This window comes from Pimephales promelas, chromosome 12 (assembly GCF_988280905.1).
Source record: "Pimephales promelas chromosome 12, fPimPro1.hap1.1, whole genome shotgun sequence".
Taxonomy (NCBI): Eukaryota; Metazoa; Chordata; class Actinopteri; order Cypriniformes; family Leuciscidae; genus Pimephales; species Pimephales promelas.
In genome coordinates this window covers 5,919,829-5,944,690 of record NC_142780.1, presented here as the reverse complement: position 1 = coordinate 5,944,690, position 24,862 = coordinate 5,919,829, and the positions used below count along the sequence as shown (strand labels likewise).

At 38.8% G+C, this 24,862-nt stretch overlaps 1 protein-coding gene across 3 annotated transcripts in view; it reads left to right on the top strand.

Moving 5' to 3' along the window:
* Window positions 1-21,453, top strand: part of adamts16 (ADAM metallopeptidase with thrombospondin type 1 motif, 16) — a 123,393-nt gene extending 101,940 nt beyond the window's left edge. For all 3 annotated transcript variants that reach the window (XM_039655089.2, XM_039655098.2, XM_089117447.1), the window contains 5 exons: window positions 11,395-11,599; window positions 16,696-16,890; window positions 18,679-18,888; window positions 18,980-19,127; window positions 20,292-21,453. In XM_039655089.2, the coding sequence (XP_039511023.2) occupies window positions 11,395-11,599; window positions 16,696-16,890; window positions 18,679-18,888; window positions 18,980-19,127; window positions 20,292-20,407 (874 nt within the window). In that variant the 3' untranslated portion in view covers window positions 20,408-21,453. The remainder of the gene's footprint in view (window positions 1-11,394; window positions 11,600-16,695; window positions 16,891-18,678; window positions 18,889-18,979; window positions 19,128-20,291) is intronic.
* The last annotated feature ends 3,409 nt before the right edge of the window (window positions 21,454-24,862 follow it).

The following is a 24,862-nucleotide window of genomic DNA, read 5'->3' as shown; positions in this document are numbered from 1 at the left end:
CAATTCATATTTCTATTTTTGGCGTGCTATCAATACGCATAATCGCATTTCAGCGTGTTTAAGAACGCCGTAGACTTAAAGGGTTAGTTCACCCAAAAATGAAAATTAAGTCATTAATTACTCAGCCCCATGCTGTACCAACCCCGTAAGACCTTCGTTCGTCTTCGGAACACAAATGAAGATATTTTTGATTAAATTTGAGAGCTGTATAACTACCACATTGGCTCCTAAAGGACTGCCTCTTGACGGCACAGAAAGTCAATGAAGAAAATGTTTAAATATCCCAAGTGACTACCGTGGCTAAACTATATGTTTATCAAGCGACGCGAATACTTAGTCGAATAAACTCGTTATTTTTGTTTGTTTTTTCGCACAAAAAGTATTCGCGTCGCTTGATAAACATATAGTTGAGCCACGGTAGAACGGTTGAACATTTTCTTCATTGACTTTCTGGGCCGTCAAGAGGCAGTCCTTTAGGAGCCAATGTGGTAGTTCGGCAAGGCGGATTCGAACTCGTGTTCAGCGCAAAAAAAAAGCTGCTTTCAAGTACTTCACGCCCTACGACCTAACGTTACGCCACTGAGGCTGTTTCAAGGCGGGTGTCGTTTTGCTGTAAAGACAGGCACTTAGTGCAAATATATGCTCCGTTATAGAAAATGTAAAAAAAAAAAAAAAAAAGTTTTCTTCCCTTAGCTTGGGCCATAGCGAACTTCCAATAAATACATTTTATCAGACCGGGCCGGCCCTCGCGGCCTCGAAACACTACCGGCCCACCGGGAAAACTCCCGACTCTCCCGATTGCCACTCCGCTACTGATAGTCACTTTAGACGTTCTACTAACTATAAGTAAATTTTCAACTACACGTCAACTAACTCTCATTAGAGTAGTAGTATATTATAGTAGACTGTCAGTAGACTGTTAGGTTATGGTTAGGTGTTAGGGTTCGGGTTAGGAGAATTAGTTTACTTGTAGTCGCCAAGTTACTTATAGTCAGTTGAATATCTGTTAAAATAAAATGTTAGCAGATATTAAGCTGACAGACTACTAATACTCTAATGACAGTTAGTTGACATGTAGTTACTTATAGTTAGTAGAATGTCTACAGTGGACTATCGAAATAAAGTGTTACCGTCTCAAGCACTACAACACTAAGCAAAATATTCTCGCTGAATTGAAGTAACTGAAAGCTTCAGTGATTACTGATTTTTTTTTTTTTATAGGGATCGCTCTTTGCTCAGTTTCTGTATCTTTTCACAATTTGAATAAAAGATTTATTTTTTGCGCTGCTAAGAGGACCAACAGTCAAGTATAGACATCAGAGTTTCAGGAGACCGAGATCATTTTAATGTATTCTTGTCAAACGGGTCACACAGAAATAAATGTGTTTCAATGTTGGATAAGGGGTCGGATGTTCTGTTAAGTATTGCGGATGAGGGTTTACCAAACAGGGCCCATGCAGGACTCTGCTTTGCAGTGTTTAAGTGGGCCGTAGTGCCCTTAGAAGCATGAAAAACAAAACTTTTATTAAAATTGTGAAGAGATATATTCAGTAGCATAGTCGAAGGGACTAGGGTGCCCAGTGGAGCCGTAAGGACGATAGTCCCAGGTGGAGCCAAAGGGAGGTAGGAGCCAAGGTGAAGCTGACAGGTCGACAAGCCGAGGTGGAGTGATGTGTTCGGAGGCTGGAGGCAGAGTCATGGGATCCTCTTGACTAGGAGGAGCTGGTGACCGGAAGACCTGAGGCGCATCCACGTATAGTGGATAGTGCATAGTGGAGTAAACCAGGGAGGAGCTGAGGACCTGACGGGAACCAGCGGAGGCATGGCTTTGGAAGAGTATGCGGAAGAGGGTGGCTAGGTGGGATTTCTGGAAAGACAGCAGGGACGGGAGAACCGAGGAAACATCCTCTTCCATTCCCTCATAAATATTTGCAGAGGCCAGCTGCAGCTCACCCTCAGTGACGGGAATGTGGACAGGGAATGTGTGACGTCCTTCTCGGTACAGATGGTGAATGCAAACCAGCAGTTCACCAACACCCACTCCACAAACTCTGCTAATGTCTCTCGAGGACCAACCCAGACAGCAAACTGACATTGAATCAACGTGGAAATGACGTCTCTCATGACATTGAAACAACGTTGATTTTGCTCATCGAATTAACGTTGAACCAACGTCAGACGCGGCATTCTTCAAAGCTAAATAAAAATCGAAAATTGGTTTGCTTTCATAACATTGAAACAACGCGTTGATTTCAAGTTGATTTTCCGTTAGTTTTGAAAGAATGACGCGTCTGACGTTGGTTCAACGTTAATTCGATGAGCAAAACTATGTCAGATCAACGTTGTTTCGATGTCATATTTCCACGTTGATTCAATGTCAGTTTGCTATCTGGGAACACCGGAAAGGCGTGCCTTAGATTGCTTGCTGAGTCTGGTGTAAAGTTTGTAAGGCATGCCAAATGTAAGTGCCTCGTGTGGTCCTTGAATGTGCGCTGATTTTGTTCTAAATTCTGTAAAGTCGGTTCTTCTGTCACATTTATGCTGGTCGTGCACAACGTAGGAGAAATACTCAAATAGTCTTTATTAGACGATCAAAAATCACTCCGAATACATAGGAGATAACACAAACCACACTACACGTTAATGAGAACTGACAACAGGAACAAACAAAAGCAACTAGATGAACACAGGTGAACAGAATCTAATAATCAATGATTAACCATTGAAACAGCTAGAGAGTGAATGAGTAACCAAGTGAACTAATTATGATCACAGGCAAACTGGAGCAGAGCAAACAGAGTGAAAACAAAAACAAAACAGAACATAGCAATATGTTACATCAAGTCGTAATTTGTGGCCCTTTGCATTTTATGGCCTCTGAACTTGAGTACCCATGCCTATAGCATCCTGGCAGTGAAAATCAAGCATCTTTCACATTATTTCAGTTGTTGTTCATCAGAGAGCTATGGAAGGCCTAAGGGACCATGCCTTTTCTTTTTTTTTTTTGTGATATCAGCTTATTTTCTCGTAATCTCTACATTACAAAATAGTTTTCTCATGATCAATCATAATTTTTATATCAGTCCTTCCAGAAAAACGCAGAGTTTTTTTGTGATTGTTGCGGGCAAAAATTGATTGATTACGCGGCCCGTTTTCTTTAAAAATGCGATGGAATATGCGGGATATTTATGCAATTTTATGCAATGAAATTGCAGGAATTTGCAAAAATTGAGGGAACTGGCAAAATTGCGGTTTGATGAAAAAGGGAAAAAAAAAGTGATTCCCCCAACATCCTGTTCTCACTAGGCTAATGTAAGAGTTATTTCTTATTACTTCCTTTGATAAGCAAGCATACTACATCATAGAAAGTGTTGGGAATATTTAATTTCTCATCTTGTTTTATTTCAGACTGTAACGAGTGTAAATAAGGTGTGGCCCCTTTAAGAGCTGCGCGCTCCCTGTTGAACTCTCTGCAGTGTTATATGTGCGCCTCAAACACCCCATGTGTGCGGGTAATTTCTGTTTGATGCTACTTCTTCAACCCGGTCTCATCCCAAGACGTCATATAACTGACGTTTTGGGACGTCTTTTGACCATACGTCAATATTCGCTTTTTTAGGGCCCCCTTAAACGTCGGTAGATGAGGTTATGGGATCCTAACTCTACCCCAGACCTAAACCTAACCCGTCACCTAACTGACGTTAAAGGTAAAGCGTCAGTTGTATGACGGCCCGGGATCGCCATCTACCGACGTTTAAGGGGGCCCTAAAAAGGCGGATATTGACGTATGGTCAAAATACGCCCCAAGACGTCAGTTATATGACTTTTTGGGATGAGACTGTGTTAACTTCTTTTATTTTATGTTGTTTATTAAGTAACGATGTGACGGTAGAACGTGTGACAGACAGTTATACGAGTTCGATTTGTGAGATGTCAATCGCCTCCGTGAGTCTGTCTGGCATCGCGTAATTGCGTCTCTTCATAATGTTCCCATGGAAACAGGGGGAAATGGCTGCTCTTGTGTGAAGCAAACGCAACATTTTTCAACTTTCTGCTAAGATACATGTGACTTTTTTTTGCAACGAAAATGCGAGGATTATGAAATTATGCAAACCCCGCATATTTTGCACGGAAATCGGCAATTTATGCGACGAAAGTGCGACGTATTTGAAAAAATGCGGCCCCCGCATAAATATGCGGACTTTGGCTGATTTTGCATTGAATTCAGCAATCGCATAATCACGTTTTTCTGGAGGGACTGTTATATAATAATAAAATAATGGACAATAATAATAAATAATTTTTCTTTTTGTTTTGTAAAACTTTTTATTTTTATTTAACTTTTTATTTAACTTCAATAACTTTTTATTTATAGCCAAGTACGCTGCTCCTAAATCACCATTATGTTCAGTTTTATTCAGTTGAAGGACTTTTAGTTTGTATTTCTTCAGATCATGCCTTCCTTTGTTTGATTTCCCACCACTCTTTAGTTGCTAATGTCACGTCAATATTAGTTAATTTGTTACAGCTGTGTTCTATTAATTACCTTGTTTAGTTCACTATATAGTTTAGCCTTCACTCTTTGTCTGGTCAGGGTCACATTTAGTGGTGTTTGTGAATCCCTTTTGCTGTATGTGCTATTAAACTTCGTTGAGAACTATTAATCTGTCAACAGGATCATGTGTTTATGATCAGGATACTCAAGATCATGATAAAACAGCTGTTTATTATGTTGAGATTACAAGAAAAAAGGCTTTTGTTATGTTAAGATCACAAGAAAACGAGAGAAAAAAATAATACTGTAATAATAAGTATCTTCTTAGTGCTTCCATAGAAAGCAGTGTTGGGTGTTTGTTAGATAGTGCTTGAGTCAATTAAGTCAACTGGTCTATCTCTCGATGCGTCTAATAAAACCGGTTGCCTTTCTTTCTTCTAGTCAGAGCTCTCGTGTCCTCTTATGTCAGTCTTCCCAGAAAGCGCTGACTTTGTCCTGTAAATTGATCCGTCCAAACATTGAATCTTCCTGGGCGTTTTGCCCTGAGTGAGAGAACATCCAAAACCAGTATGAAGCTATTACACATTTGAATTGAAACCTGAAATTGTCACCTTAAAGAGCCATTTTTTCCTTATTTAACCAATAATGAATTTTGTTGGTATATATTAATGTATTTAGCTTACACAGTGATGTTAAATCATTTTTACTTGAATAAAACAAGTTAATGTAGATGTTATCATTTTTAGGTTACTATTTCAGTGTATAGTGACCATATGCGGTTGTATATAAACAATTTCTGTTGAAACTTGTATGTATGTTATATATATATATATATATATATATATATATATATACTTTAAATTTAATAACGAATAACACACTTAAAATCATAATAAAGTACTTAACATGCTTTAGTACTCAATACTTGTATTAGTCTACACATCAAAATAAGTGTAGGCCTACTTTTTGGCAAAATGATGTAAAAAGGTATTTTAAAGTAATCTTTTTAATTTGACATTACAAAAGTGTTCTTTTTAAAGTTGCATAAGTGTGTTATGAAATAGGCATGAAATTGTACTCTTTTTAAGTACACTTAAGTGATTAGACTTTTTAAGAACACTTAACTTTTTAAATATATATATATATATATTAAATATATATATATATATATAAAATGTTATATATATATATATATATATATATATATATATATATATATATATATATATATACGTATATACTTGTGAGAAGTACATAACTAGTACACATTCAATACAATGAAGCATACTTCATTTTCACTGGAGGCCCCTTGTGGCAACACTGAAAATGCAGCATGAATGCCTACTTTGAGTAAAATTGTGTAACACAACAGTGTGTGTATATATGTGGGTGTGTGTGAGGTGGGGGTTGTGGTTGTGTAGCTAAAACCATTTGCGCTCACATACTCTCATAGAGTAGGTTTTGGGGGTTGGGAGACTCTTGGCTGTCCAAGAACACAGCGCTGCCAATATTTGCTGTCTATTCCATCATGATGTCACTTCTCTAACAGGTGTTTCAGGCAAGATTGAGCATTACTGTTTAAATGATGTTTTACTGGGGGTCTTCTCTGTGTCAGTGTTTTTCTACCTCATTAACTGGCCTCTGTAAACACCATTTATTGCCTCACGTTTATCTGATGTCCTGTTTGTTTGGCTTGAACTCTTCGGGTTTACGAGAGGCCAAGGTTAAAAACCTTGCAGACTCGGTACACAATCGCACTGTTGACATGAAGGACGCGCATATAGGCTACACATTAAACACAACCCGGGGCAAGAACTGAGGCTGTCGATTTAGCCAGAGATGTAGATTACTATGCATTTAATTTATGGTATAAAGAACAGAGAACAGGGAAAACTATCAACCCGGAAATCATTGTGGTTTACATGAAGATGAAAAAAAAAAAAAATACCCATTTTTTTAAGGCTAATTGTAATGAAGGATCAGACCTGTTTGCCCAAACACATTTAAAAGTTATCTAATGTATCTTTAAAAGGGTTCACAATGCTTCTGCAGATGCAATATAATAATGTAGCCACCATTAAATAAATACATTTTCATCAGGTTAGATACTGATAATTAATCACTCAAACCCCTTTATCTAAACATGTCTACACAAACCGCCGTCCTCCATGTCTGTAGTTTTTTAACACTTTTTACTAGTGTTTGTAGTTCTAACCGAAATCCTTGTCCAGCGTGCGATGGGTTGTGGGCAATATCAGCCGTTAAAGTGTGCATCGATCTGCACTTCGGATTCTGACCTGATAAAGTAGGGTCTCTTTGGGACACTCATTTCAACATACTACAGTTTGGGATGTACTAATTCTATTTTCGAATACTATTTAGGACGGATAGTATGAGAATTGGGACGCAGCTTCTGTCTTGATAAACTATAAAACGTGTTCCGAGGGTGTGGTTTATGTAAATTCTAGGGTTGGTGATGTCACTAACCCGGGAGGAATATCATGAAGTCCCTACCAGCCGTTTGTTGTAGTCCTTAAAAAACAATTTCTTTAAAAGCAAATATCTCCATTTGCTTTGAACTTTGAGTGTTGGAACTTTGCAGGTGTTGTTTATGCTCAAACAGCAAGCAACATTGCACACTAAATAAAGTTAGTAACCACCCCTTTAGGTTTAATGAACTTTTGGAAGTAGGGGTGTAACGGTACACAAAAATCACGGTTCGGTACGTACCTCGGTTTTAAAGTCACGGTTCGGTACGTTTTCGATACAGCAAAAAGAAAGAAATGCCAGAGAAATTTCCTATTTGTTTAAAGAAAAAATATTTTTAAGTAAGTGTGAGTTTTCCTAGATCTTGAAACTTTCAGGTTTATAAATGGGTCATCTTTGAAGGATAAACAAATAATGTTTTGGTCATCACATTAAAAATAACATTTAAATATATATTTATTTATATAATATTTGAATTTTGAAGTGCTGGAAAAAGATGTGTGAAGTACTTGAAAGCATTTCACCATTCCAGCCAAACTGGTTCCAGTTAGTGTTACTATAAGTGTTACTATATTAAATCCATGGTGAATGTCGCTGGTCTGTGGACGTAAAGTACTAGTTCATTCACGGCACAATGTTTCTCCTGGTTTCCACGACAGCGCTGTTTGATCTAATAGAGATCTACGGTTAATAACGGAGAAATGTGAACGCTTCTCACTAGATCTCGCAGCGATGTTATTACCTCAGCGGCGAACTCAAATGTTTTCTTAACCGGAGCGCGGTGTGGTAACAGTGTTGCTTGATCGAGATCGGCTCGCGCTGCACAGATTTTGCTGGTCCGAACTCCGAACTGATAAACGATCCATGAAGCACATAACGAGCAGCGCAGTTTCGTTCTGCTTTCATTACGCTTGCCATTTGATTTTGCGCAACGTTTTGTTGGCCGCGTCAGCACGAATTTTGCCGGCAGGAAAAATGGTCCAAGCAATCGTTCGGTTTGTATGCGTACCGAACCGGAAGCCTCGAACCGAAACGGTTCAATACGAATACATGTACCGTTACACCCCTATTTGGAAGTCAACAGGGCCCATCAACTGTTTGTCTACCCATATTCTTCAAAATCGTCTTTTGTGTTCAACAGAGAAAAAAAATCATCTGAATGAAATCAAATGAAAATCAATTTTCATTTTTGGGTGAACTATCCCTTTAAGCGTCCAAAAATCGATATGGTCACGTTATCATAATCAAGCAAAAATTTGAGAACATTGTGATATACATGTTTCTCTCACTGACTTCAGATACTTACACTGCTATGACATAAGTAGACAGTTGTATGTCATCTCCTTTATGTAGACAGCATGCACAGACACACTTACGAAGTATTTTAGGGTGCTACATTATTTGATCTTATGTCCTCAGTGCCAGAAGTGTCATGGAGAAGCCATTACATCATGGAAATAGGTGGAGGTTCACATTTAGAGCCTGACATCACTGTGGCTCGAGGTAGAAGGTTAATGTCGTCTTCCTCCACACAAAAGCATCTGTTCTACTGTGTTGTACTGAAATAACGTTGTTCATTTTGTGTACTTTCATAACATAAAACTGATAGATACGTATATAATACAATGCCCCAGTTCGCTCATATTTATGGGACTAAAGTCTCATTTGCCAGACGACTTCCCCCAAAGAGTCCCAACTGTACCGTGTGCATTACGGCTCAAATGGTGAAAGCTGAACCCTGGTGAAATTATAGCTGTGCGAATGTTTAATCCAGCTCATAATTAATACATTTACACAAGCAGGTTTATGGCAACAGAGGCCACATATTCCCTTTGATATATTATTAAGTTCCTTTAATTACTACAACCGTCCGACCAAGGCATTGCCAAATTTACCTTTTAAAGTAGGTCAAATGTCTGATTCCACCATATAAATATCATATGTATTTTAAAGAGCAGAAACTGAGGATGTCATACCATGTTGAACATCTCCAGTGCTCTTTTAAGATGAAAGCAGATCAGGTCACTGCGGCAATTACATTCATCAGAGCTGTTGCAGCATTCCAGTCAGATGATGTGCACTGCTTTGAGAAATATCATTTAGGACGGGGGGGATTTGAGGTTGTTTGGGGAATTCGGGGACAACTGATGAGCTGATGTTTTGACTGGTTGGTTTTGCTGAAAGTCAACAAACCATCCGCTCTTGATAATCAAGGTGTCTCGGTGTTACAACTCGGCTAACCAGAGCTGATGCTTGTGGGAAAGTACACTGTCGCCACATTCAATTGGTACGTTTAGAATAGCATACTACCACTCTATATTTCTCTATTTTCAATGTGTCGGGATGTGCTGGTGTAGACTTTACAGAATGCTTGACTCTTGCATTATCACCTCTTGATGGAAATAAGTGTTGTGATGTTATTTCCATCAAGATGTGCATTCATTTTTGGTCAAGATCTTGTATTGGCAATGCAAGAGTCCAACACTCTGTGAAGTCTCCTCCAGCACAACCCAAAGACTTCCAGTGAATGTAAGGTGCCAATTCGTGTGTGAAAATGATTCTTCATGCTCCCTCACAACCATTTTTTTTTCACAATCTGAGCTTGGTTAATCTTGACATTGTCATCCTGGAAAATGGCCATGATCAGTAGCGGTTCTAGGCACGGGCGAACCGGGCAGTCGCCCGGGGCGGCATTTCTTCATGTCACATGGGGGGCGGCATGAGCAGTTAAAAAAATCCTCTGTGCCTCGAAGGTTTTCTATTTTTTTACCATTTCGATTCAATTATTGGCAATGGCGCCCCTAATTGCTGAGAAGGTGCCGTGCACAGAAGCGATGTCAAGGGGGTCTCTTGATTAGTTCGCGTATCGCGTCTTTTGCGCGCTCGAGGTCGTTATTTCAAATAGACGATTAGGCGCACGGGAAGCGCGCTCATTATGCGCTCGCGGGAGGCGCGCTCATAAACTTTTCAGTATGGGAGTGTTCGTGCACCCAAACACTTCTCCATAAAAAAATCTTTTAGCAGAGCTTCAGCAAGCGTTTTTCTGTGTGGAAATACATAAGCTACTAAAACTTGTTTTTCATTGAGGAGAGCGCAGTGTAATGAGTGCATGGTTGTATAGCAACGACAGCCATGGGCAAATCGGTCCGAATTTTACTATTAATAATAAAAGATAAGCTACTGTGCATTATAAATGTCAGGAATGTATCTTTATTGACTCATTCTTTTTATAGAGATGATTGAATGCTGAAATATGAGGTATATGAAGAGTTCAGATGCAAAAGCCTCTAAACGCCATTTGAAATTTTCTTCTTTAATGATGATTTTTATCAAACTTGTATATTTAAGTTCAGAAATTTCACTTAAATGGCAATGATAATTACCTATTAATTGTTATTTAAGTGAAATTACTGAACTTAAATATACAAGATTGATAAAAATCATCATTAAAGAAGAAAATTTCAAATGGCATTTAGAGGCTTTTGCATCTGAACTCTTCATATATTTTTATAAAATCTCTTTTTGTGTTAACCTTTTTTTAAGTTTAGTAGGTAAGATAAAAGACACTCCTTTAAAACAAATCTTTAATGTTATTAACTTGGTGAATTGATTGTGTTGTGTATTAGGCTTTTTGTGTATGTGATCATGTTGGTCACTATATTCATGAAATGAAAATTATTTACATAATGATCAACTTTGTGTTTTTACAGTAGCCTATATGCAAAGTACAATTTTCTATTTTCTAACATTCTAACATTTTAAGAGTGACATGGGGCTACAAAAGCTATTTTAGGTCTATAATATTTTGGACAGTGTTTAATATGAGAGCTGTTCAAAATTATTTAAGAGATAAGAGATAAGTATTGTGTTACTAAATAAGTATCACTCAGACCCATTTACTTTTAAAAACTCCATTTCGTGACAAATATTGTTTAACAAGCTATAACTAAAAGTGTGCCATGCATATAATTTAAGGCAATAACCAATGCGGTTATTTAAAAAAAAAATTTTTTGTTGTTGTTGTTTTTTTTTTTGGGGTTGCTCGAAGGCGGTCTCGCCCTGGGTCTAATTCAGAGTAGAACCGCCACTGGCCATGATGTGTCTTCCTACATGGTTGATTAAGAAATAAAAAGCAAAATATGACTCAGAATACTGTTTAAATGCTTATCATATGATTTGGTATGTTATTTTTTGTGAATAGTAAGCCATATACAATATTCAGTACTGAGAAGCTTGTAGTATTCACTAGTTCTTTATTGCCTTTGCCTCAGTGGAAAAGGAATGCTCTGGGAAAGCTTGGGTTGAACTCAGCACATGTGATAAGAATTAGTGATTCTTTGTATCGACAAAGAACTCTTTCTAGATGTAAAGAACTTATAAAAATGTCGTGTGTGTGCTGTTGTGTACCACAGCTGGAGTGTGGAGGACTGGGGTGTGTGCAGTCGCAGCTGTGGATCTGGAGAGCAGATCAGACAGGTGCGCTGTCTTCAAAAAACAGGCCCTGATCAGGTGGACACAGTGACCGATGACCAGTGTGCACAACCACCACTGTCTCGCAAACAGACCTGCAACACACACACATGCCCACCGGTCTGGAGCACTGGACCCTGGTCTCAGGTTAGTGATCACTCACACAACTCTGCGGCAATCAACAATGCAACATGTCTACATAGCCAACAACCTTCCTATTTAAAGTGACAAATGCTCTACATAACAAAGAAAATGCTAAGCTAATAGTAAATATTGTGCAAAATATTAAAGGGGACATATCTTGCAAAATCCACTTTTTTAGCCCTTAAGTGCATTTTGTTGTGAGTGTTTATAAGTACAGAAAAGATGAAATTATTCTCTTCAGGTGCTTCGTTTATATCTTTATATTCTGTTTTGGTCATTTTCGTTTTCTACGTTTTTTGAACAATTACATCACAGTATTTTCAGCAGAACTGCCAAATAAGGACTTCGACTACCGGTCCAACACTTCGAGCAATCCGCCATTATTATTTCTCGCTCCGATTTTGTAGTCCAAGCTCAATGATGCAGAAGTTACGAGAGGGCAAGTCAAAATGTTCGGTTGTTGGATGTAGTGACCTGAAGCACTTCAAGGATTCCCACTTCAGCAACATACGCCAGTATAAAGAAGGGTTTGCCGATCGACTTCGTCTGAATGAGGGGTAAATTCCTTCTATCATTTAGCTACTGTGTTTTGTGATGCTTTTCTAAACGTAAGTTATTATGTCATTATCAATACAGATTTTTAGTGGTAAGATTAGACGTAGTCATTTATCTTGTCAGTGTGCTTGTTTTAACAAGAGAAATAGTCGACTTTCACTAATAACACAACATAGTTAACTTACATACCACTGCATCCATATCGTATGTCGTCGTCTTTTTCAAATCGCTCGCTCTGGCTCGAATATGTAACGTTAAGGCTTGATGGACAAGTCTTCCGTTGTTGACATTTTGTTAACGTGTGAATAAAAATGTTCTTTGAAGCTAGTAATCGTATATCTCTAATTAAACTACAATAATGGCCGAACGCGGGGAGTTGAACCGACCGTGACCTGGAGAGCGGGCGGGGAAAGACGCAATTCCTTTTTATTTAAAGAGGCCGCTTTGAAACGACTTGCTCACAGACGCACATCAGAAAAGGGGTAGAAAAGGGGCCTGTGGAGCTATAATAATGAGGAATTCAGACCCAAGCATTGCAGTTATGTTTTATATAGACCACAAATGTATGATTTATATGTAAAAATGAATTATTTAAAAACATGATATGTACCCTTTAAAGAATTTTCTTCAAATTAAACCTAGTTTGACCCGAAGACATTTTTGAGTTGGATTTGAACTAGTATTTGGTTTGTAGTTGTGTGGTTATTTTATCATTTAGGGTCATGAGCATACCTGCAAAGTTCCGATGCTCTGTGAAGTGGAATGTGTGTACGAAGTATACAAATTTATTACAGTCTCGTATTATTGTTCTCGGTAATCTCGATCTGCTTCACGCATCATATTTGGATTTTACTATACACGCAACCCCTGACAGAACACAAGACCCAAAAGACAAGATTTATCGGCGAATATTAACACGGAAATCCCCACTGTCCACCTCCTCCTTCTGGGACAGAGGGATCACTCCCTCGAGGATTGAGGAGGACTTAGTAAGTTGAGTAGGTGCTGGTGCTGTGTGACTCACCTTTTCCCATCAGCCTCGCTGACAAGTAAAACGCCAGACCCATTTGCAACGGAGCAAGAGCCCACCGCGAGGATCGAGCCTGCTGTTTTCATCCCAGAACCCGAGCCCAACACAAAGTCTGTACAGGTGTGCAAGCTGGCAACAACGTGCATCACGGAGGGCATTTTAGGGGAGTTTGAGGGAATGAATTGGAGCTCTGCTCACAATCCCAAAGGCATAGGTGCGTACACAATGCTGGGTCTCAAAGGCTGTTATTTCATGAGCTACATGAGGTAATCTCTGGTCTTCAGTCACAACTGTTCCCATCCAGTTCCAAGTCATCTCACTCATCGCTGGATATGGCCAGTTCCAAGTTGTCACTTGTTGAGTCCAGCTCCAAGTAATCACTCGTTGGGTCCAGCTCCAAGTTTTCTTCTTTGTCCAACACCAAGTCTTCGTCGTCTGGGGCTACTCGGTCATCAGCTCCACCTTGGCTTGTGGATCCCTCATCTCCACCTCTAGCCTCTGGGCCACATACTCCACCTCGGCCTGTCGGCTCTGCCTTGGTTTCGACACTACCTCGGCTCCATCGTGGACTGCCCTCCCTCGGGCACCACCGGGCTCCCTTGTCACTCCACCTTGGTTCTATTATCACTCCGCCTCAGACTTCCGAGTCAGCAGTTGCACCCTCTGGCTCCGGCAGGCTCCTCCTTCCCTCCAGGGACCGGTTTCACAAATATAGACTTTTACAATGGCTTAGATATAGTAGATAGTCAGACGTCAGATAGACCTCTAAATCAGGCCGTTGCACAAAGCACTTAAGACTCTATCTTAAGTAGGATTACATTGCAATGCATTCTGGGTAAAATAAAACACTTTTCAAAGCAAAAAAAAAACATGGCGAATCGACTATAACACTATAGACTGGTCTAAAATAGCTTTGTGAAACTGGCCACAGTTCCATCATTGTCATCACTCCCACTGTTTCTGCCTTGGTCTGCGCCTCCACTTCAGTCACTCCCGCCTGCAGTTCCACCGTGGCCCTGTGTCGTCTTGGGTCTTCGGCTCTTCGGCTCCGCCTGAGTCTCCACCTCAGTCAGTTGTCTTGCTGGTTGCGCCCAGCCTGTCTACCAAGGCTCCTCCATGGACCTTCATCCTGTCATGGCTCTGGGTCCATCTCTGCTCCAGTTCCTTCTGTCTCTGCCCTGGCTCCTCCCACCACAGGCTCCTCTCTGGTCCTCTCTGCCTGCTATTCCTCCTCCTACAGAGCCCTATATCTCCCTCTTAGGTTGGAGTATGGTTACAGCGCAAGGATACGCTTTCTTGGGGTGGGCGGTGGTGGGGGGGGGGGTGCTCTTCTTGGTTTTTATTAGTCTCTTATTAAAGTCTTATATTATCATTTATTCTTTAAATTGTACCAAACACACAACCCCTGACACTCTGAAGGTATAAACATTTATGAATTTTGCAGATGCTTTTATTAGAAGATTTTTTTTTTTAAGATCATGCATGTGAACTTCAAGAAGTTGTTGTTTTCCCCTCATTTAAAAGTTTTACAAATGAATGAGGTTAACACCAATGAAAGACTCCAGTTCCTATCAGTAGCCTAAAAAAACATAAAAAGCCCCTTTTCCACCAAAGCATTTTGAGAGCCGGTTCGGAGCCAGTGCCTGCATGCAAACCAGTTCTTTGTGGCTACGTTCACACTGCAGGGCTTAATGCTCAATTCTGATTTTTTGAAAAAATGCGATTTTTTTGCAAGGCCGTTCACATTTCCAATTAAATGCGAACTTTTGTGGTCTCTTGTGTGAACGTGAACGTGAAATGACCCAGAAGTGACCCGCATGCGCAGAAGAGTACTCAACGGTCAACAACGTCGCTTGTTTGCGGAATAGTTCTTTTTTTCCATATGTTGCGAGCTTTTGTTTTATTATTATTATTGCCACAGCCCATATACAAACACAGACAACAATTATTTTATCGACGGGCAAAGTTACATAAATGTAAGATTTTTGCGATCCTCACCGACCTCGTCATATAACCCGTTTAAATGATACTACGCGTCCTCGGCACTCCTGGCTTGCTTTGTCGACGGCGGCAGGCGGTGCGACACTGGTGGCTGGTGTTGCCAGATTGGGTGTTTTTTCGCTACATTTTAAGGCATATTTACATGAGTTTTAGCCAGGTTTTCGCCTGGAAGGCTCTATAGAAATTTGATACCCTACTGTACGAAGTTAAATTGACAGAGAGCGCGCATTCACAGACACCAGAATGAACGTGTTAACTGTAATGTTCATCAGGCAGTAACACAGTACGTTTATTTTGGGACCAAAATATGAACGCGTTCATGCACTATCGTTCATTGAACGCGTTCAGGCACAACACTGGGGAAGAGACACGTCTGCAGCGGCCCATAACAGTGCAGAAACGCGTTGGAGTTGGAGTGTATTGGCTAGCTACAGGTGCGTGCAATGACGTGCGGGTCTGATATATGTGACCTGGCCGTCCAGATTCAAGTCGCATTTCAAAAGATCGGATACATATCGGATTTGGACCACATACCCAAGTGGCCTGGGTCGCATTTGAAAAGATCGGATCTGTGTCGTTCAGACTGTCATGAAAAAATCAGATACAGGTCGCATAGGGGCAAAAAATCGGAATTAGGTCATTTCAGCCTGCATTGTGAACGTAGCCTGTGTTTCGACAGCCAAAGAACCGGTTCTCGGCCAGGAGAACTGGTTCCAAAGCGGCATCAACTCTTTGCTGGACTAGAACCATTCTTTTACCACGTCATGCTTACGTCGGGGGCTGGGGGCGGGTTTAGATGTGTTCTGAACATCTTTTCTGACCATAATAAAGGATCACAAAGCCAAGAGAAACATTTGCAGAAACAAGATGGAGTCCGCCTTTGTAATTGTTATGCTTGAAGTTAACGCAAGCGTTTCTATTTTTGTAATTTTTTTATTGAAGACATTATAAGCAAAGAGGAAAACCGTCACAATATAGAACAAATAAATGGAAAGAAAAAAAGACACAAGACAGGGGTACATAACTTATCAGAAAAGATTACATATCAAACGAAAAGATTAAAAGACTTGCATATTTCAGTTGTTTTTAAAGCTTTCTTGGTACACGAGTTAGAGATAATCCGAAAGTAATGTTGTATTTGCAAGCGTTTCTGGCGTTTCTAAGACGTATGGCGACGTACACAGTGACGTAATGCGCTCTAGTCAGTGGAAAAACAAATAGGTTCTGAAGCGGTTCGCAAGGTAAACCAACTCTGAACCAACTTTGAACCAGCACCAGTTCCGAACCAGTTCTTTTTTTGGTGGAAAAGGGGTAAAAGTGGGTTACCTCATAAGGATCACCATGGCGTGCTGATGTGAATAGTGCATTTTGACAACTGGATCCATAACTGAACACTTTAACATGTGCAATGCTGCATCACCGGCCAGCAGAACATAAAACAACACCTTTAATTCTACAGTTAAAACTTCACTGAGGAACATTGTCTCACATTACGGATGGATCTTTTTCCCAGTGTTCTCGTAAATGTGGCAAGGGAGTGATGAAGAGAGCGGTGGCGTGTGTGAGCAGTGACTCCAGTTCATACACCCGCGTGCTGCCGGACGCTTCGTGTGTTGCTCTGCCCAAACCCAGCAGCCAAGAGACCTGCATGATCAAACGCTGCCACAAACAACGCAAGGCCCAGTGGTTCGTCTCCACCTGGCAAACGGTAAAACCCTCAGCACGAGACTTGCACCGCATTGTGATAGAGTGGGGTGTTGTGGAGTGGTACATTTAAAGTAGCAACCAAATGGTTTTGAGTTCAAACCCCAGGGGTGATGCATGAACTTTTACCATTATGAGGCAGACATTTAAAGGAATGATTCACTTGGAGTGACATTTTCATTATTTACTCACCATGTCTGTTTTTTCTGATATATTAATTATGACAGAATAACATTTTAGGGTGATCTGTTACTTGAACCTTGCTCTGCTCCAAATATATTGTCCTTATAATAAGAGTACTTTAAGTCCCTTTGACTAAAGCAGTACACTAAAGCAGTATTTGACTAAATAAGTACACTGAAAAGCTATATTTTGGTAAACACAAATTTATTTACTAGGGTTTATTTAATAAACCCTGTTAAAAAAAAGAAACAAATATTGATTTGAGATTTGTGCACATTAATTGATATTACTGTGATAATACTGTTACAGTGTAATTATACATATACTGTCAGTACTGAGTAAAATAATTAACTTTAAAATAATTAAATAAATAATTAAAATAATTAAATGTATTCTGGTGTTACCAAAAGATTATTTAAACATGATTTACAATGTACTTAAAGTAAAACTAAGTGGCTTTAAGTACTATGTACTAACATTTAAAAATAAGCACAATGTACTTATTGTAATTATTATTGTGCTCATGTTGTATTGTAAATCACTTTTGCTGCTATTGAGGTGTGATACGGGTAGGGTTAGGGACAGGTGTGGTGGTATGGGTAGGTTTAAGGGTGGGTTTAAGTGTAAGGGATGGGTCAGCTGTGTAATTACAGGTGTAATTACATAAATTAATAAGTGCTGTAATTACATGCTGGTATTTTTAAAATATAAGTACAATGTAAAAACATGTATGTACACAATAAGTCCATTGTATCAAATTATTATTTCAATTTAAGTACATGGTACTTAAAGCCACTTAATATAAAGTGGGACCCAGGAAAATTGTCTTTGGAAAAATGGAAAAAAAAGCCTTTTAATTTTAATAAATATTATATCACAGTTTATATATATATATATATATATATATATATATATATATATATATATATGTATGGGTTGCCAGCTCTTCTCTAGTTACCACAGCTGCGGATACAAATGTGTCGGATAAAAAAATGTTGGATCCTGCAGCGTATCTGGCAACCTCGAGTCAGAGGGGAGGGCGAGGGGATACACTGCTCTACAGTAATTTGAAAGTGATTGCAGTACCAGTTTTGGCCACAATCTCACATACAGCTCATTTAAAGGGATACTCCACTTTTTTTGGAAATAGACTCATTTTACCACTCCCCCACAGTTAAACAGTTGAGTTTAACCGTTTTCGAATGTTTTCAGTCGATTTTTTTTATATTTAGAAGAATATCAGTAAACGGATAGTTTCTGGTCTCATTGACTTCCATAGTATATTTTTTTCCTACTATGGAAGTCAATGAGACCAGAAACTGTCTGGTTACTGATATTCTTCAAAATATCAGAAACTCGGCTGAATGGATTCGAAAATGGTAAAACTCAACTGTTTAACTCTGAGGGAGAGGTAAAATGAGCCTATTTCCAAAAAAAGTGGAGTATCCCTTTAAGGTTTGAAGTACACTACAAGTGAAAATTCAGTACAATTAAGCACTCCTCCTTTTCACAAGTAAAAGAACAGGTTACTGCTTCAGTCTCTTTTATAACGCACAGACTTGTGTTTGGGATGAATGAGGCCTGTGATATTCTCTCTTTCTCTCTGCAGTGTTCAGTTTCATGTGGAAAAGGGCTTCAGCTGCGTGTCATGAAATGCACAGAGAAGGATGTGGCAGGAAAATATAGAGAACTGTCACCCAAAAAGTGTCAGAATGTGCCCAAACCCTCCATGGAGCTCCAGAGAACCTGCGTCCTGCCAGACTGTCCCGTCCTTTCTCCTCACAGCAGACCAGACTGGTACTCCTCACCGTGGTCTCAGGCAGGTCTTCGGCCACACATCATGAGCTCAGCAGGAAGAGTAGGATGCTTGATTTTGATCTTGGCATGCCGTGTTTTGTGTTTGTCTGCAGTGTACGGTGTCCTGTGGTGGAGGGGTTCAGGTGCGCTCAGTGCAGTGTCTTGTTCATGGGCGTCCCTCCTCTGGGTGTGTCCTGCAGATGAAGCCAGTGATGTCCCAGGCCTGTAACACTGCATTCTGCCCCCAGCCAGAGAAGAAAGGTCTGTCATGAGCTATGATATAATTTGAGTTATGCAATCAAAATTATTTTGAGGAAAAAGTTGTTTTAAAAAACAGAAAATATTTTTTGTTATTATGCATGTTAGTGAATTATTATAATAATTGATTGTAGTAGTTAGATGTAGTTAATGTGATTAAAAATGTTTAAACATATTAACTACATCTACTGTAACTACTACAATCAATTATTATAATAATTCACTAACATGCATAATAACAAAAATATTTTCTGTTTTTTAAAACAACTTTTTCCTCAAAATAATATTTATATATATATATATATATATATATATATATATATATATATATATATATATATACAGTATATATATATATATATATATATATATATATATACTGTATATAGTACTATTTAAGTACTAAAATTACTAATAAATTAAAATTAATTAAATCTAAAAAAACTAAAATGACAAACAAACATAAAATTACTAAACTTAAAATTAAAAATACACAAATAAAAGTTAATAATAGTATATATAATAGTATATAAATGACACGTTTACACACATTTGTTGTCTTATTTGTTGACAAATTAATATTAAGTAAGAAATATAATAGTGTCCAAAACTCTTTATGCTTGGTTTGTGTACGTTTTGACCATTTCATTTCCTATTTGAAAAGAAAGAACGTGAAAGAAAAAGACAACTTGAAGTAACGTTATTTTAAGGTGACGTAGTTATAAATCACTACATGTATTTACTATAGTAATAACAGTAAGGTATGCATAATTACAAGTAACTAACCCTAAACCAAACCCTGAACCCTAACCACAACATTACATGTGAATAAAGCCTAAATTAAATATTTTCACATAAAGCGATCGAGTCTCTTCAGAAAATTTGGACTAAACTCCTCTGGACTAAAGTCATAAGGGTTTGAGCAACATCACCCTTTAACAAAGTTAAATCTCCATATCGATGTCTAATCCCTTTCATCCGATTGGTCAGAAAGTCTTTTCCTTTCTCGTTATTCCTTTTCAAATAGGAAATGAAATAGTCCAAATGTACACAAACCTTGCTGGAATTTTATTTTTATTGATTTATTTTTCTAAATATTGTATTCATTATTAGGCTGAATAAGACATTTATGTTGTTACGTTGTAACATCAATGTCTCCCTGTGCAGATGCGATCTGTAAAGATCATTTCAACTGGTGTTATCTGGTGCCTCAGCACGGCGTTTGCAACCACAAGTTCTATGGGAAGCAATGCTGCAAGTCCTGCTCACACACAAACCCGTGAGAACTTCTTCTCTAGACGTTTGACCGTGACCTTCTGAGCCCTCGCAGGAGCAGAGCGATGCCCGCTCTAGCGCTGTGTTTAACATGTACTGAACAAAGACATTATTAAGGACTCAAAGTGGCTTGTTTGTCTGGGACTTCGGTGGAGATTGACACGGCCTGCCGATGACGGCGAGACTGCAAGTGTGTCTGCAGGAAATGACATCATCGACAAAGCCCTATGGAGGGGATACCGTGTCAGTGAGGGTGTGAGGACTCCTTTCATTCTTCAAATGATCAGGAACAAAAAAATATGGTTATAGTTATGTTTTTTCATGAACATGCTTCATAATCTCATGTGAAACACATAAACTGGCTTAATGCGTTTTATGGTGGCAGCAGAAAGAATATGGCGTCGTGTAGTAGAGCTACATTCATTTTTGGTGCTGTATGTTGATTTTAATGGCAGCCGAACCGCTGATACATAACAGAGGTTTAAATTAACATGACGATGAATTAGTGCTTTTGTATGATTGATATTAATTTCCTTATTTATTAACAATACTGAAATATACCAGAATGATATTCTGCTGTAATATTGCCTTATATTGCTTTTATTTTCCTGTTTAACTTTGGGTATAGTTGCACATTGGTATTTTTGTACGTTTTATCGTGCTTTCACAGTACCGTTTCGTATTTGGGATTTATTATTTTCGAGGAAAACAAAAAGCAATTAAACTAATGGGCATGAATATAATGAACTGTAAGAAGTGTCGCATTTAACCAAGTCAGCTCTCTTTGTGGGATGCTTTTAGCAAGCACACGACTTGCCAAGAACTGTCTTTGGTCTGATGAAGAGAAATGCACATGAAAGGCTCCGGCTTTTCACATATGGGTTTTTGCGTCGCACAAATCACTTCCATCATTAACAATATTTGCATTTGTTGTACAACAGCAGTAGATGAATGTAATCGCTCATCCACAATGAATGTTATTCTGAGGAGTGGACGGAGGATTTGTTATAAATGGCAGTCCTTATTAAACGTGGCACGTGTCATATTGCCATCACATTAGAGGCTGTGTTGTCTTTCTCTCTTGGCCGTAGGAAGCAGATATGTAGATCGCTCGTGATCCGGCTTCGCTAACGCTGAGTCAGAGCTTTTTCTTGTTCTTCATATGCTCTATTGTTTCCAGATGGAGTCAGACGAGGCCACTGGAGCGGGTTCAGGAACTAATATGACTTGTGAGCTTTTCACCGACTTTTAACGCACAGCTCTGTGAAGACTTTAGCAGAAAACACATACATCACTCCATGTTATTAATGTCTCAAGGCATTCGGTAAGACTTAAACCATGTTTCATGTTTTTTGAAAGTTTAGATGAATGTCCAGAATATGGAACTGCTGAAGCAAGAACAACTGCTGTTATCGCTCAAGAGCGGGGTTAGTGATCGGCACAAACCATTAACACTACCTATTGGACCTATAAAACCACAGCGTTTGTGCTACAGACATGAGGTGTGCTCTTACTTTTTAAAGCATTCTGAATTATTAAAGTGGTGATGATGGAAAGTCTTTGCAAAAAAAACATCTCAGTTTACTTAAAGTGTTGTTAAATAAGTTCAATTTAACCACAAGGAACAACTTTCATGATTCCTGTCTTTTTGAATACACATACTGTGTAGCAGGAAAGTATGCTCATTTTCAGAAATCAAGCACTCAAAACCCCTTATCTCAGTGGTTAGGGGGTCTTAATTATCGACAGGATCGCTGAAAAAAACATTCAGTTATCCCAGAAAGACTCGGGAGGATAAATACTGTAACATTAAATACATTTATTGATGGCGCAGCAAGCAATAAAGTTCTTTGGCGTAGGCCCCCGTCCATAGCTTGCAATCCGAGAGTCCGGACTCTGCATTTCCTGCCTGAAGACGAAAGCAGGGGCGCAGCCGACCACCTGGGAGGTATAGGAAGGGACCATCCTGGTGGTGGTGGGGAGGATGGAGGGGAAGGAACCATTTTGGAGGTGGTGGGGAGGATGGAGGTAAATGAAAGCGTCAGCATTTGTGAACTCAAACATGTTTAAGTACCAGTCTTTTATACAGCAATCGTGTTGGATAGATGAAAAGGTAATAAGCAGTGGTGGAGGAAGTACTGAATCTCAGTACTTAAGTAAAAGTACAAATAACCAGATAAATATTTACTTTAGTTAAATGTAGAAGTAACAAAATGACAGCCATACTTAAGTAAAAAGTAAAAAGTACCTCATTTTAAATGTACTTTAAGTATTAAAAGTAAAAGTACTTGCATAACAATTAATAAAACATTTAATTCTAACTTATTCAACCTAATACTCCTATAATGATGTTCAATAATGATGGGGAAAAAAAATGTTGTCACCATTTCTGAAACAAGCTTGCAATTAGGCAATATACACATCATGCGTATCCTTACTATATGTTAATAACAATTTTTTAACGCGATTAATTTATGGTGTAATTCTGAACCTCTTGGCTTGCCATAATCCTAATCAAATGTATATTACACACGGTGCGTTTCCTATGCATGTAAAAACAAATTTTCGGGTATAAATTGTACGATAAACACACTGCGTACAAGACGCATTTTACTGTAACCGGGTTGATATATCTATGGCAACCAAACATCACTGGTGAGACACACGTGCAACGAGCGGACGGTCAGATTACGGTTTGGCAGGGGAAAAACTGATCAGAAGATGTAACGAAAATGTAACAAAAGTTGTAGAAATGTAGTGGAGTAGAAAGTATAATAATTGCTGCAAAATGTAACGAAGTAAAAGTAAAAAGTATGCACTATTTATTCTACTTAAGTAAAGTAAAGATACGTGAAAAATGTACTCAAGTAAAGTAACAAAGTATTTGTACTTCGTTACATTCCACCACTGGTAATAAGTGACGTAGCAATTGAGTCTTCTTGGCCGAAGTTAGCGCTAAAGCTTCCATTTTGCAAAATTTGTGGAATCTGTAAATTAAATGATTTTACGTTTGATTAAAATTGTTTTTCATTTACAGAAACTGGGAGTGTCATATCATGTAGCAACACGTTAAACACACTATAGCAACAGCATAGTATTGTGGTGGGTGGTTCTGCATGCGCAATCATGTTCACAGTTTCTTCTGTGAATTTAAAATGTAGTTATTGTTTATTATTATCACAAGAAGAACTAAAGAACACATCAAAACAAATTTCAGTATGGGGTCACCCGGTGGCAATTTTTGGTACATTACTTATCTGTCCGTCATCAATTTGTAACAGTAAATGAAGATCTTTTATATCGATCATAAGTTCAGTATGGTGTACCACAAGGCTCAGTACTAGGACCGTTGCTTTTCCTCCTGTGCATGCTACCCTTGGGTGATATCATTAGGAAACATGGTGTTAGTTTTCACTGTTATGCTGATGATACTCTCTATTGCTCTATATTTCTTTGCTGTCAGATGAAACCAATTCACAAAACTAACGGAATGCATAGTTGGTATAAAAATTTGCTGACTAGTAATCTCCTACTATTAAATTCTGATAAACAAGGTTTTAATCATTGGAAAAAAAATGTCTGCATGTAATAACCTATACTCTCCTTAACTGATGGCTTTTAACTTGATGGCTGCTCTTTCAAGTCTTCGTCGTCAGTTAGGAGGGTGTGATATTTGATACCAGTCTTTCAATTGGTATCCACATTTCTAACATGTAAAATCGCATTTTTCTAACTTACAAATATGTCTAAATTAAGACGTGTTCTTTCATTGACAAATGCGGAACAGTTAGCTAATGCATACATGACGCCGAGGGTAGATTATTGTAATGCTACTGGGTGGTTGCCCTGCACAAAACAAAACAAAAACGGTCCAAAACAAAGCAGCTAGATTTCTTACTAGTACCAGTAAGCCTAACCATATTAACCCGGTTCTGTCAACACTGCATTAGCTCCCTATTAAACATTTTACATGCATACATTTTAAAATCTTGCCAATTGCTTATAAAGCCCTAAATGGTTTAGCTCCTCAGAACTTGAGCGTGCTCTTATATCCTTATAGTCCTTCTCACCCACTTTAAAAATTATGTCCAGTTGATCATACCTACAATTTCAAAATCGACTGTGGGCATTAGATCCTCTTCCTATTTAGCCCACAAACTCTGGAACAGACTTCCTAGCGCTGTACAGGAGGCAGACACACTCTGTCCATTTTAAGCTAGATTATTGACCAATCTCCTTTACCTGGTATCCCAACACTATCTCACGACCAATTCGTACGAATTCGACGCATGATTAAAAAGTGGCTAATTCGTACTAATTCGTACGACCTCACTCGTACTAATTCATACGATTTGTCTAAACCCACGTGATGGTTAGGTTTAGGGGCGGGGTAAGGGGTAGGTCATTCGTACGAATTCATACGAATTGGCCAATTCGTAAAATATGTACGATTTAGCAAAATC